General features: G+C 46.2%; 1 protein-coding gene across 10 annotated transcripts in view; it reads right to left on the bottom strand.

Moving 5' to 3' along the window:
- Positions 1-14466, bottom strand: part of GBF1 (golgi brefeldin A resistant guanine nucleotide exchange factor 1) — a 125001-nt gene that overhangs the window by 50033 nt on the left and 60502 nt on the right. For all 10 annotated transcript variants that reach the window (XM_075934532.1, XM_075934534.1, XM_075934536.1 and 7 more), the window contains exon 4: positions 5400-5531. In XM_075934532.1, the coding sequence (XP_075790647.1) occupies positions 5400-5531 (132 nt within the window). The remainder of the gene's footprint in view (positions 1-5399; positions 5532-14466) is intronic.

Here is a 14466-nt window from a genome sequence, read left to right as displayed (position 1 = left end):
CAGGCCTGTTGCCAGTAACAGTATCATGTGCCACATTTCAGTGGCTTCAGGAAAGCTGCCCCTGGCTTTGATTTCATTCTCACTTAAACAATATTGCACTGAGTAAGACTCTTGTTACCATCCTAACCAAACAGTCATTAGACAAACTCACCACGAGTTAATACCTCGTTAACTGGGGACAGCTCCACGAGCTCCGGCAAACGTGCACCCTGCACAAGAGCCATGGGTGCAAAGGGCCCGGAGCATTTAGCAGAGAAGGTGCAGCGGGCCCTCTCTTCAGCTCTCGCAGTGTCCCCACCTCCACTGCTCAAGTCTACATGCTAAAGAGAGTCTCAGAGGGGGAGCCGTGTGAGTCTGTAACTTTAAAAGCAACGAGCTGTCCTCTGGCACCTTGGAGACGAACACAAGTATACACCGAGTTGTGAGCTTTGGTGGGTAAAACCCACTTCCTCACACAAAAAGCTAGTGATGTTATATATTTGTGTGTTCGTCTCTAAGGTGCCACAGGACTACTTGTTGATGCTAAAGAAAGTTGTTCTTGTGGTGTGCCAGGCCCTCCACGTCCCATCACCGAGAGCAGGCTCACCAGTGCTCTCCAGGCTCCAAAAAACCACTGCACAGGAAACATTTTTCACAGCTGCGTGCATGGCAAGGGATGGCACCATGCTATGTAGCAGCCTACCACCTGACCAAGCATGGCTGCTACCGGCAGAGGGGCAGCAGCGCACCAACAGAGCATGCACCCCTGTCTTGGGCAGAGCTCGCCTTCCGCGGAGGGGTTTGCTTTACACATTTGGGCAATGCTTCATACAACCCATCACGCTGTCAAATCTTATTGATTGCTCGTGTCTGACTCCATCGGTGGCATCCCACTGAGCACTGACACTTGGGGGCAAAGGGCCGCACCTGAACCTCAATGTTAGAGAGGTGACAGCCGTTTCTCTCTGGCTTACAAGGAGACATTTCACTGCATAGGATGTACACTGGCTTCGACCATTGCTGCCACCTTCTCAGCTCCGCGCAGGATAGACCCTAGTGCAGATAACATGGTCACTGATGGTGTTGCACTCCTTGGAGCTGGGGTAGGCAACTCTGTGGTTTTCCACTACTAGCTCCTCTCAAGGGATTCAAAAAACTCGGGTGTCCTCTCAGCAGGGACTCTAAGGGAACGGGAAGAATACACTTCAAACATCTTAATAAGCAAACTCTGCTGTAGCTGCAAAGAGCAATGGAACAGAGAGGGTGTTTCTAAGTGACTCGCTGTAAAATCAGGTAGCACACCCAAAGTACAGTTGCCATAAGTTAATCTCATCACTCCCACTGATGTGAAACAATAGAATTTGTTTTTATTTTTAAAACATGAGACAATGTAGCATGTAAGAGTTAAGAACACAGGAAAAAAAGCTTAAAGGCCTACCCACTTGTCCTATTGTCATAGCACAACACGAAGAGAAGTCCAAGAATTGGACTAATTAGCTAGTCATTATTGGTCAGACTGCTGTACGGGGTCTTAGTAACAAATCCTAGAACACTAGAACTGGAAGGGACCTCGAGAGGTCATCAAGTCCAATCCCCTGCCCTCATACCAGGATCAAGTACTGTCTAGATCAACCCTGACAGGTGTCTGTCTAATCTGCTCTTAAATAGCTCCAGAGATGGAGATTCCACAACCGCTCTAGGCAACTTATTCCAGTGTTTAACCACCCTGACAGGTGGGAAGTTTTTCCTAATGTCCAAACTAACCCTCCCTTGTTGAAGTTTAAGCCCATTGCTTCTTGGCTTGGACACAGACATCCCTTAGGGGAGGATTCAGTAAAAGGAGATACTCTGTTACCCTAGTGAATAAAGTGTACAGGCAGGAACTGAAAAGAAACAAACAAACAAAATCTCAAGGTAGACAACTAAATACTGACAAAAATAACACATGCTAGAAGTCTAAGTACTGAGATGGGTTAACGTCAGATATTAAATGAGGATGCGGTTATAATAGGCATCACAGAAAACTGATGGAATGAGGATAAGCAATGGAAAATGGTAAATACATAGGAATGAGAGCAAGCTGTGTCGGTGGGGGATTGGAATTATATCTTAAAAAACAGAGTCACATATGAGAAACACCTTAAATGAATCAAATTAAACCACAGAATCTCTATGGGTAGAAGTTCTGTACTTGCGTAACAAAGAGCATAGCAGTAGGAATGCGCTACCTACCACCTGAGCAGGGAGATGATGGTGAAATGCCCAGAGAGATTAGAAAAGCTACAAAAACAGAAAAACAGTAATACTGGGGGATTTCAACTCTCCCCATATTGCCTGCGTACATGTCACCTCAGGACAGGATGCAAACGTTAATATTGTCTAGACATGTTACGTTTGCTTCTTGGAGCAGCTAATCCTGGAACCCACAAGGGGAGCAGTGATTCTTGGTTTAGTCCTCAGTATAGCCCAGAATCTGGTCCAAGGGGTGAATATATACCTGAAACACTAAGTAACGTAATTACATTTAGCATCCTTGTAGGAGAGTACATGTAACTTCACAAAGGGGAACTACACAAACATGAGAAAGCTAATTAAACAGAAATGAAAAGGAATAGTCACAAAGGTGAACGTCTGACACTGCATGGAAACTATTGATCAAAAAAATACCCCAAGAGCTCAAATGAAATGTGCTTCCCAAATTTTAAAAAAAGCAGGAGGAGGAATAGCAGAGGAAAAGAGCCAAAAGGGATTCCTTTAAACAGCGGAATCAAAGCCTATTGAAGCAAATAGAAAGGAACATACATTCTGGAAAGTCAAGTGTCCAAGTCAGATTAGGCAGGGCAAAAAGAATGTTAAGAACAAGCAGCAAAAGGCACAAACATGAATAGCAAAAATTGTTAAGCAGGAACTCTGCCAAACGGTCAGTGAGGCCACTGGATGATCAAGGTGCTAAAGGAGCTCTTAAGGAAAACAATGCAAAGACAGCCCAGCACCTCACTAGCTGGTACAGATTCCTTCCGAGAGAATGAGAAGTGTGTGTTGTCCATGAGGAGGAAGAGGGAGCTCAAACATATTCCATCTCAAGATACTTGCTCAAGCCCTTTGTCTTAAATACATCAACCCTTCTACTATGTGCTGGTCTTAAACCCCCAGGGCAGAGAACAGGCAATCTGCTCCCAAACAGATCTAATGAATGCCAATTTTGGAAAGGGTTCTGGTCTGGTCATTCCCGTAGCCAGATTCAGAAAGCACAGTAAGCAGCAGACACAGTACATTTCCCCAATCTCTTCCGTTTATCATCTGGAAAAACTTGCTTGTTAAGAAGAGTTTTACACTCTGTGCATCTTTAGATTGATACTCCACTCCAGCACAGGAACTAAACATCACAAAAGGCAAGATAGAATGCCAGGGCGTTAATATAACAATGCAGCCCCAGCCAGACACTCAATCAGCACTGTTAATCCCAGCCTCTTTGGTGTCTGGAGCAGCACAAAAGGCAAGGCCCTTGCAATCACCACCTAAAGCAATCACTGAAAACTTGAATTACAGGTGTTGTTCCACAACAAAAACCAAAGGATTCTGTCATTGCCTGGGAAAAAAAAATCCCCCACACTATAGAGATGGCCTCTTGTTGGGGAGCGCTGGTGTGACCTGTAAGCTAATTAGGAAGTTAAAGAATGTTGTCAAACTCTCATTCATTTTTTGTTTAGCTTTGTTCAAACAAACAACTGAAATCCTAAACTGCCTTTAGCCATTTAAGCAGCCACCTTGCTGACTGAAACACAGTGTGTGTCTCCTGTATGGGTGACACTACCTGTTAAAACACAAAGCTAAAAGTGTATCTGACATTCTGGTCCTCCTTTCCAATTCACAAGCACACTGTCGGTATTGTGTAACAGTGTTCCTTGTAAACTGTGACCTTGTGCAGATGCTCAGGAGAGATTCAAATACCACCAAGCTCATTAGCAGAGTTGCTAATAGCGGTGTATGTTCACATATGCCTCGGTACATTTAAAAAAATTTATTCTGCACATGGACAGAAAAAATCCGCATGTGGATGGAAAAGATTAGCGGGAACGTCATGTACTCTTTCTACTGGGCTGCACTTTCCAAAGGTGCATGTGCCAGAAATGCTTTATTTGTTGTTAATGCATTTATTGTCCCAGTACAATTACATAAAAAGTTTGGTGACATCCCACCATTTAAGCATATAATTTTATTATTACACACCACTGCAGAGAAACAAATACACCATCCAGAAGAAAAAGACTGAGATGCCGATTTTAATAGGTCACAAAGATACCGGTAATAACTTAGCATTTTTTTCGTAACTTGAGGACTATGTTTCTTTTGCTGAATTGATGTCTAGATTCACCTACAATACCAACCTTTCGGGTAACAAGAGCCTGAAACCTAAGTAAGCAGGAACTGCCATTTGTCACTAGATTCCAGTGCCACAAACACTCCAACCTATAAACACCAGATGCGTGATAGAGCCTCCACTTCTGTCCATCCTTAAGTTGTAATGCTGGACTTCTTCGTTCCAACAATCTCTCTGCCACCTCAACATCTAGCATGTTCTGCTAAGAGTGCTCGCTGTGATTCTCAGAACACAATTCAATGCATATAGCCACGAGGGGGTGCTAAAGAATAATGCAACATGCACCACTCTACCCCTAATCTAGTGATGTTCTTAGTCTAGTAAGCACAGAAATGCAGTTTCAAGTTTCCACTGAACCCTAATCTCCCATATGGCTAATTTTAAAAATACTAGTGTCAAACCGATTTCCCCATCCCCACTTCCCCCAAGAAATACTCTCTCTTTATTCAGGCAAGCAAAGTAGTAATAGCAAAATTACAGCCATGTCAATTGTGAGAAGTGACTTTTTCAAGAGATGACCAACGATGTAGTTGTAGGCCATAGGACAGGGACTGCACTATGTAAAAATCCAGACAGACAGAGACTCTGTGTGTGGTGTGTATGTGCGGTGTATGGGGGGGGGGGGTTAACGTAACTCTTGCCCTCCCCACCATGTTTTATATTGTATGGATTGTTGTTCCTGTGTGTATTTCTATGACATTCCTAATACACTTCTAGGTGCCAAAAATAAATATTCCAGATGCCTTGAAACGTCTGCAATAGCTAGAAAAGCCTACAAGTCCCAGAGCTATTTCCTACCATCTACAACCATCTTAGAGCCGTGACTGGCACTAGTCAGTGTCATAGGAACCACATTTCTAGAAAACCTACCACCTCATTTCCTAAGCATTACTGGAGATTCGATCATACCCAGAACAGCAGCCCATGCAGACTTCAGCCCTGAGAAGGCTGTACATATGCACTACCCCATGATCCTGGGACTTCCAGAGCATACACTTGGCTGGCATTTTTGGATATACCAGTGCCCCAAGCCCCATACCTATTAATGCATATGAGAGGAACTTGTTCACAGATGTCAGGGCCAACCCGGTGATGGGACCTGTAGTGTCTTCAGAACGGATAACTTCCAGGAAGGGTCGGAGAAAGACATTGGGCTCGATTTCCGAAAGCTCTGTAACAGAGAGACAGCACATGGTTACAAACATAGCTTATCAATGGCCAGATCACAGAACTAAAAGCCATTCGTGCTAAACACGGATTCTTGTAACGGTGAGTAAGCTGTGTGGGACCTTGATGGACAGCCACACTGACCATCCCTTTGGTGACTCGCAGTACAATGCGAGCCCGACCTACCTGGCAAACTCCACCAGCACACACATGACAATCTAAATCCTCACGCTGCCCGTTTGCTCATTAGTCTCATTCATTAAGTTGCATTTAATTTCCCCTCTTAGAAGCTGCCCAAGATCAGTCTCTCAGGGAGGAAGCCCTACAAATGGCTCATTACTCATTTCCGAAGATTGGAGGGAAGGTGGGGGCTGCTCCTAAAAATGAGCGAGGCAGAGTGAAGAAAGGGTTATGAAGCGCCTTAATTCTTATGCAAATGTAGTGATCTTCTAATCTAAACAGCTTTCTGAAGCCTCCTGTCTGAGCTCCCCTTGTAAGAGCACTATGTAAACACCACAGAGCTGCTGCTCCTTAGATTAATGCTTTAATTAATTGGCAGATATTGCAGTGTTTTCCTTGGATGCCTGTAATATGATCAAATTAGCCATCTAAAACCTGACTCATCCATCGCCATTCCCCCACAATATCCACTGTGTGCACAGTCTATTCACCATCACCTATAGAGCGAACGCATGTAGGGTGGGCGTGTCCCACTGGCTTGTACTGAAGCTAGTGCTCTCTAGACCAGTTTAACTGTGTCTAGGCAAGAGAAACCGAACCAAAACTATTTTAGCCACTTCCGCCTCCCCCCCCCCCAACAACTTTGGTCCTCAGACTGTACATTTAACCCTGGAAGTGAAATGGGGGGAGGCTCTTCAAGATGAGTGATCCCTATCTCTATCCCGCTGGGGACCGAACACGCTCCCAGCGCCCTTGGCCCACCCCTCTGCTCTGCAGTGCCTTGTGATGAAGGGACGAGGAGTGGATCAACCACATCTCCAGTTCCTTCACTGCAGATCTACCAGATCCCTGGCAGATGGGAAGAACAGGTTTGGATACAGACAGGAAGCAAACATCTCCACTAACCGTAACCAGCCTCCCATTCTTTTGAGCAATGATCCCTACTGTATCCCACTGAGGATGACTAATAAGCAGTACCTAGTTAGGAGGAAGGGGTGGGAAGATGATGGCACCATGGAAGGGAGGATCACTGCATTGAGGGTTGTGCCCTCCCTTACTCCGTGCCCTCCCAGCTGGAACCAGGAGTGGAACCATGGCTGGCATCTCGGGTGGGGCAGAGGGTGAACTGGAGAAGGGGCCCGAGGCCAGGGCAGGAGGCAGGGGTGAGAGTGGAGCCGAATATCTGGGCTGCAATGGAGGCCGACAGTCAGGCCTCTGGCAAGCTAAGTTCCCTGTAAGCGCTGCAGGTGCCTATTTAGTGCTGGGCGGGTGCTCAAGGACCCCGTCCAAGAACCTCATGGACGTCGATGTGGAAGTAAGTGCCGTGCATGCAGAGAGCCCTGTCTTGCTTGTGGTGGGGAGGGGGTGTAAAGCATCATAAACCTGATTGCACAGCGACGTTGATCATCATCCCGGACCCACTCGTTACTGTACTCCCTGCTGGTGAAGAGTTTGAGAGGGTACCTCAAGGGTGTGGGCTGGCCAGACCTTGGGGTACAAAGTGGCTGACGTCTCTCTAGATGCATGCACAAATACTGCTGTGCTGCACAGAGGGCTGCACCTAGACCAGCCCTGTGGCCCATCAGGTGCACCTGTGAGGATTGTAGGCTCACTAGTGGCAGGATAGTGTAGGCGGCAGGTATAGATTTTCACTTCAGTGCAGGCGTATATTTGCCGAAGGATTGCAGGTTGGGTCCACCGTAGGGATGTACTAGTGTAGAGCTGATTAACCAATAAGCAAAAGCTGAGAGGTTGATGCTATAGTCTATACGTGTTCCCCTCCCCCTTCGTGCCAGTACATTTCTTAGCAGGCTGGCCAGCAGCCCAGCTCAGTCCTGGCTTGTGCCGGGTCTGGGACCTACCCCGCTGCGGCTCTGCATTTAAAGTGTAGTAGGAGCCAGTGGGCAGGCAGCCTGGCTCAGTTCCGGCTCGTGCTGGGTCCAGGAGCTCAGACCCCCCTGTACAGGGTCTGCTGCCACCCTGCGCTGCTGTCTCTATATCAGAGGCAGCAACAGGGGGCAACAGGCAGCCGGTCCATGAGGGGAGCTGGTTTTCAAGCTGGCTCCTCTTGCGAGCCAGCTCTTGCCTAGCACCCTGCGCTGCTGCCTCTGATACAGCGTCAGGAGTCTCCTCGGGAGTGGGGCCAGAGCGCACTGGCTGCGAGCCCCACCCCTAGGGACTCTAGAATAGTCAAGTAACAGGTAAGAACAGGTAGTCAATTAACCGATATTTAACATCCCTCGTCTACAGTCTCCCAGCAAGTGTAAAGAACCTTCTGTCGTCTGGTTGCAGAGGCGTCATTCGCCAAAAGGGAGATTGGTCCTTGTGCTCTATACCTCATTAGAGAAGCCTGAGGAATGTAACTAGATTCCCTCCTCATAGCTACTCCAGTCACCACTGTATGCGAGGACGTAGCTGTGGAATCAACGGAGACCTGAAATATGGTCCTGAAGACAAATTTACCCTCCTCCAAAACAGCCTGGAAACAGGCACAATCTTGCTGATGCATCTTATCTGAAAAATCTACCATTTGCCTATAGTCCAGCAAATCACACATGGCTATCAGCATTAGATAGCTCAAGATATGGACCTGAAGGCGGGTCAAGCCTCTTGCCCTCCTTTTTGGAAGGGATAGAGCATAAATGCTGTTGTCGGGCCTGTTCCTCATCTGCCTTCATGACCAGGCAGAGGAAGGGAGAACGGAAATTCAGAACCCTTAGGGGGCACGCTACCGCTTTTCTGCTCCCTTTGGGCTGGAGGCGCACGTGACTGTCGTATGCCTCACGATGCGTATCAGCTGGAGAATGGTCCTGTTGGTCAGTAGGGCTGCTATAGAGGACACTGATGCATGCAAGAGGATTAGTAGTTGGAGGTGGTGTAGGAGAGTCAACACCGATGGCATATGGGCAGCATTAGCTATTCTCTTGAGCAGCTCCTGAAACCAACCATAATTACCAGGGGCAGAGGAAAGTGGCAATGGCACAGCTGCATCCAGGGACAAGGGAACTCTCTCCAGATCTGTTGGTATCATCGGAGCTGGGCTGGCACATCATCCAGACCCAGATCCAACCGTCTAGTTGGAGAAGGATGGGGTGGTGAGGCAGGGCATTTCTCTGGGACTGAGCGAGAGGCTTAGGAGATCAATGGAATGGGGAGCATTGTAGGAACACAACCAGAGGGAGACAGATCTGACGTAGGAGAGGGTCCCTCTTCACAGGGGAATGAACCGAAACATGCAGAGCCTTCATCCTTTTCCAGGGCAAACAGTTTGTATGGCCCACGAACACATCCAATTCCCTACGTCATGAAAGGTACCCAATACACAGATGGAATCAGGGCTGGTAATGGGGCCTGTCTCATGACTGATGAGTCACACTGCACCACCAGAGCCAGAACAGGAGAAGTCGTGTGCAGTTCAGGAACTGGGACCAGCGGAGGTGGCAAACAAAGTGATGTCTTGCTGTTGGGTGCCTTCAAACAGCGTTTGTCAACCAGCGATATGAGTACCCTTAGGGATACCTGAGGGACGTCTGGGGGGTACGTCAACACAACTGAAATTGCAATGAGGTGTAACAGTTAATCCGAACTAAGTAGTTAGTTCGGATTAACTTCTGACTGATGCGTGTAGCCGCGGGCAGGCAGTTCGAACTAAGGGGATTTAAAAATGGCACCTGCCCAGGAACATGAAAATGAAGCCCGGGATATTTAAATCCCAGGCTTCACTTGCAGGTTCGAACGCCTACATTAGCCACCCTAGTTCGAACTAGGAGGCTAGTGTAGACATACCCTAACATATTAAAGCTGCTTGGCCAGAAGAGCCAGATTTAGTAACAAGTTAGAAACCCTGCAACCACTTGCAGATCCTCTGGACTATTTCCAGTTATGAGAACACCAGAGCCATTCAGTTTCAGGTTGTGATTTTACACCGAAGTTACACACTCCAGGACAGCAGGATAGTTAGGAACTCTTACTCCTCATTGAAACACTTGCTTTTATCGCAAAGTTAGATCTCTCTTGTACAGAAAAAAATAGATGCCACCCCACCAGTGAGCTAGGTTACATCATGCCACCTTCAATACCACACTAGAAAACATTCCTTCCTCGCCAAGCAACAGCGCAGTTCCCTGAGGGATAGTCAGTCTCCTCCAGCCAGGAGGCAATCCCGCCCCATTGCACTCCAGCGCCTAGCTGGTGCCTCTAACTGCACCCCAGAAAGCCAGATGTATTAAGGCCACTCATTCTCCTGCATTCCTGGCATACAAGATCCAGTCCTTCTGTGGAGAGATTTCATCTCATTGCTGATACACTGTTGGCACATTCCTGATCTAAAATGCTCACATAAGCTGCTTTCACTGGTAGCTAAACTCTTCACTCCTGAGTAACTCTTATCAGGGTCGGCTATGCGTTCTAAATCAGATTAAATGGGCAAGAAAAAATAGTTTATGACAAGTTATTTCAACCTCATTTATCCACAGGACAGGCAACTGGAACCCAAACCACATGACCGGCCTGGCTCTTTCCTATGCAGCAGCTGTTACTCTTTGATGTCCTGCCTGAAGGAAGGCTGTTGAAACTTCTTTATTATGTGCATCTCATTGTAACACATACCAGACAACTCAGACAAGAACACAACATTTCCAGCGTAAGGCATCTTCCCTGACTAAGTACTCATGTTTATATTACAAACAGGTCTTTTGCTCATTAACCTGAGCAACCGGTAAAACTAACACAAAAATTCAGGTAATTCATCCATTTGTTCCAGGCCACCTGGTTTTTCCTGGTGGTGATGCACTCCAGGTCAGCCTCATCTGAAGTGTGTCCCTGGACAAATGTTTGTGCACGGTCTAGATCAGGAGCTAAACTCAAGTCACAGTGGAACAAAACATCTTATCTAGACCAGGCCTCTGGAATCAGCAAGAGGACTTCTACCTAAATCCCCAAGGAGGGGAGAAGATTGGGTTCTGCATGCACCCAGGCTGGCAGCAAGAGAGGAGGCTGAAGGACAGCTGGCAAGTGGGAGACCTCAGCATATTAGAGCCACGGGTGTGAACAGAGGGGTATGCGCCCATTCTCTCCCCCCCCCCCCCCCGGCCCAGACCAGGGGAGGGAGAGGGGTTGAAATGGGTTCTGTTGCTGCACGGCAGAATGCATGAGCTCATTGTGGGAATCTGCAGAAACAATGTTGTGAGGGAGAACCCTGAGTTTGTGAATCTCAGAAATCAATACTGCTCAATAATAAATGGGGATCTAACAGCAGCTTTGTATGGGGGCAGAAATAAATATGGGTCTAAAATGAAGGATGTCCCAGCTAATGAGGGAGAGCGGAGAGGTTAATGACCAGACCTTTTCAGAAAGTCTCTAAATACACTCTCCAAGTCTAATTCCCTGTGAATTAGTGCAGGCATTCAGGGGCCCTCCTGTGTTACTGAAAGGAGAAGGGTGCCATTCACAGCCACACATGAATGCAGGGCTACAATTACAAATGCAGTTTGACAGGGAGAACCCAGAGCTGTCAAGCCCGTTCTGTTTGCCTAATTTCATTACAATGGCACAAATGCTTTCATTTGTCAGACTGCAGCTTCATGTGTTTATCTCCCTTTCACTACACATGACTTTAACAAATCATTGCCTCATTGTGCGGGGATCTCAAGAGCCCCGCCAAACTCAGATTTTATTTTGGGAGAAGGGGCCATAAGATAATCATGAACATTTGACACTCCTGGTGTCTCTGGTCAGGACACCTTTAACTCATTTAAGGGCCTGTCTCCATTAATGGTATTTAAAAGTCTCCCCCCCTTAACCTACCACCTGAACAGCTCTACCAATGATAGCAACGATGAACATTCTGGCTTAGACTAGCTGCCATGTTTTAGTTTTAATATCTGCCCTTCTTGAAGATTAAACAGCCTTTGATTTTTCTCATTAGTAGGTATTTGCCCTGGTACCCTCAACTAAAATATCATAAAAACACTCCAACATTATTCATACCATTACTCAACATGCTAGCGACCTGGCTGCAGTAGTCTGCTCCAGAGGTGGATGATTTTCAATGGCATTATCAAAATTTGAAGAAGTATTCACTGCTTTTTCTCAAGGAAAACAAATGCGTTAAACACCAACTGCAAGCTTGGAGCTGTACAAAGCACCAACATTGCTTGTTCCTACTCAGAAGTGCTTACAACATAGGAGATAAAAGATAACAGATGCATTTACAGACCACCATGCACATTTATTTGGATTAAAAAACCCTGTGGTGTTCTAAAATGATATAGAATTAAATGCAAGAGCCTTGTGGAAGAAAGAAGTTTGGGGTGGATTTTTAATTCCGAAGTTGAAGGAACCTGATTTAATTGTCACCTTAATAATTAACACACACAAAAAACAGATTGGAATCACAACGAACACTTTTCCATAAGCTAGAGTTGATATGCAATTAGCTGGATGTCATGTCCAACAGGCTCTCTTCCAGAATCAGGGCAGCAGTAAAACTGAACTGAGCAGCTATTTGGCATGGAAAGGTTGAAGGTCACTGGGAGAAGGATTTAAAATTAATCCTAGAGAGCTCTCTCTCGCCCTGTGACCTGAATAACTCTTCGGTGACTTGGAGGCTTTTCTTAATTAAGTCAACAAATCAATTACTCTACACTATACAACTGCCCAGTAATAATCTACCTGCACCATATAGACACTATTTCAGATGCCTAGGGGAATACTAAGAGACCTTTAAGAAGAGCAGTAGCCACCTAACCTAAAATTGAGTTTAAACATTGATCCAACCCATGTTTCAAAAGCTTTCCTCTTGTACCTCATACAAGGAAGAGGCTGTGTACCATGATCGAACAAACATCACACAACTATATTCCAGGAAAAGACACATAACAAACCAGGGCACAATGGTTAAGACTCACAGATACAAACTCTGCAAACTGCTTCACAAATAGATTTCAACCTCAATCTTGAAGAGACCAACTGCTCTGAGGTCAAGAAAAGAATTCCATCAAGCTGACCCTCTGATAAAATCTAGAGTACCAGTATTCTAGCTTTTTCAAAGACATCAACAGATTTACACTACCATTGGAAGCTAAGAGTACAAATGCCTCACCACCTATACAAGGAGCTTTGAAATTACCTTTCTCCACATATGCTAGTGTAAAACCCTATCTTCAAAAGTTTTTTGAAAACTTCCACTTTTGGAAGAGAAGTCATGTGAGAGACATGACAGTACAACCAACTTTCAGAGAAGATGGGTCTCCTCTTCACCTTTGCTCCAAAGAAAGTCTGTGAACACAATGGGCAAATCAGGCTAAAATTAAGATCTTCATGGGTACCCAAGTTTGAAATGGGGAAGAGGTGCCTGGAACAAGAGATGAGAAGCAGACTATATTCAGAAGGTGGCATATGCCAACATTAATAATAGTACCAACTCTCCACCCATCTCTGTACTTAACCTGAAATACCCTATCGGAGTAATTCAAATTCCTAGCACAGAAATGCTATCTACCAAGTTCCAACACCACGGTATTTTTCAGACTCCGTGCTCTATGCTGATGCCTGCACTGGTTCATTATTGCCCTTCAAACAGCCACTAGGGCTTTGACTACATCTCAAATGATGGGTGGGGACCTCAGAGCGAATTGGAACTCCATTTTAACGGGGTCACCAAGGCTGGCTTAGACTTAATTGGACAAGGGGCCAAAGCCACAGCCTGAACCCCACAACTCTGGGGCTAAAGCCAAAGCCTGAGCCATAGCCAAAGCCTCTTCCTGGGCCACAAGGCTCAGACTGAGTTTGGACGGGCTCAGGCTTTGGTCTTCCTTCCTGGGGTCATGCAGTAATTGTTGTTGCTCTTATACCCAAGAGCTCTACAATCATTTATCGAACACGGTATCAACCAGGCTGACAGTTTTCACTCTTCCGTTCTCATCTGAGCGCGCATAACAGTTTCTAAAGGAGACTGGCTCCACGCCTGAGCCCTGCAGGGCTCAAGAGCAGGGGGGCATTTCTCAGGGCAGGTTGGAGGGAAGGCATTGCAGCTGAAGCAATGTAGGACAGCGCAACTGTGGATGCAGCATAAAGCTTGTTCTACTCTAGGTATTAAGGTGGTATAAGGATGTTGCAAAAGAGTATGAAAAAATCTATACCCCTGAACGATGCCGCTAAACAGAGTTAGCAGTGAAGTCAATGCTAAATCAATAGGAGAACTCTCCTGTCACCCTACCTGCCACCTCTCAGGGAGGTGGATTACCTACACGAACAGGAGAAGCCATCCCAGGAGCGCAGGTCATTTCTTTACTGAAGTGCTACAGCAGTGCAACTGTGCCGCAGCGGCATTTTAAGTAAACAAATGGTAGACGAGTCCTAAGAGTCCCTCAATTCAATCAGTATGGCTGGAGTAGATGAACTGAATCATTAGTGAACAATCAGTGCAAAAATGATCCAGCAAATTACAAAGTCTGTTCCCATGTGTCAAGGCCCCATGTCAGTGGACTTACACTTACCTTTCCTCCCAGGTAAAAACCAGGCACTAACTAAATAAGGATCTGAATACTTTCGAATTCAGTAAAACGCTCTCTTTTAACTCAGGAACACTGCATGGCGGCTTTTAAAAAAAGGCAGAGACACAGCTTAAAGGCACTAAAATAAAAGCCATGTACTTCACAAGAGGCACTATCGTCTGAGACACAGGACAGCCATCTCTCCAGTCAGTCTCAGGTCAACTCACTGATACACACAACACATGAACCTCGCCTTACAGCAGA

This window comes from Pelodiscus sinensis, chromosome 8, assembly GCF_049634645.1.
Source record: "Pelodiscus sinensis isolate JC-2024 chromosome 8, ASM4963464v1, whole genome shotgun sequence".
Classification (NCBI taxonomy): domain Eukaryota; kingdom Metazoa; phylum Chordata; order Testudines; family Trionychidae; genus Pelodiscus; species Pelodiscus sinensis.
The sequence above is the reverse complement of the archived record's forward strand: the minus strand, read 5'-3'. Positions and strand labels throughout refer to the sequence as shown.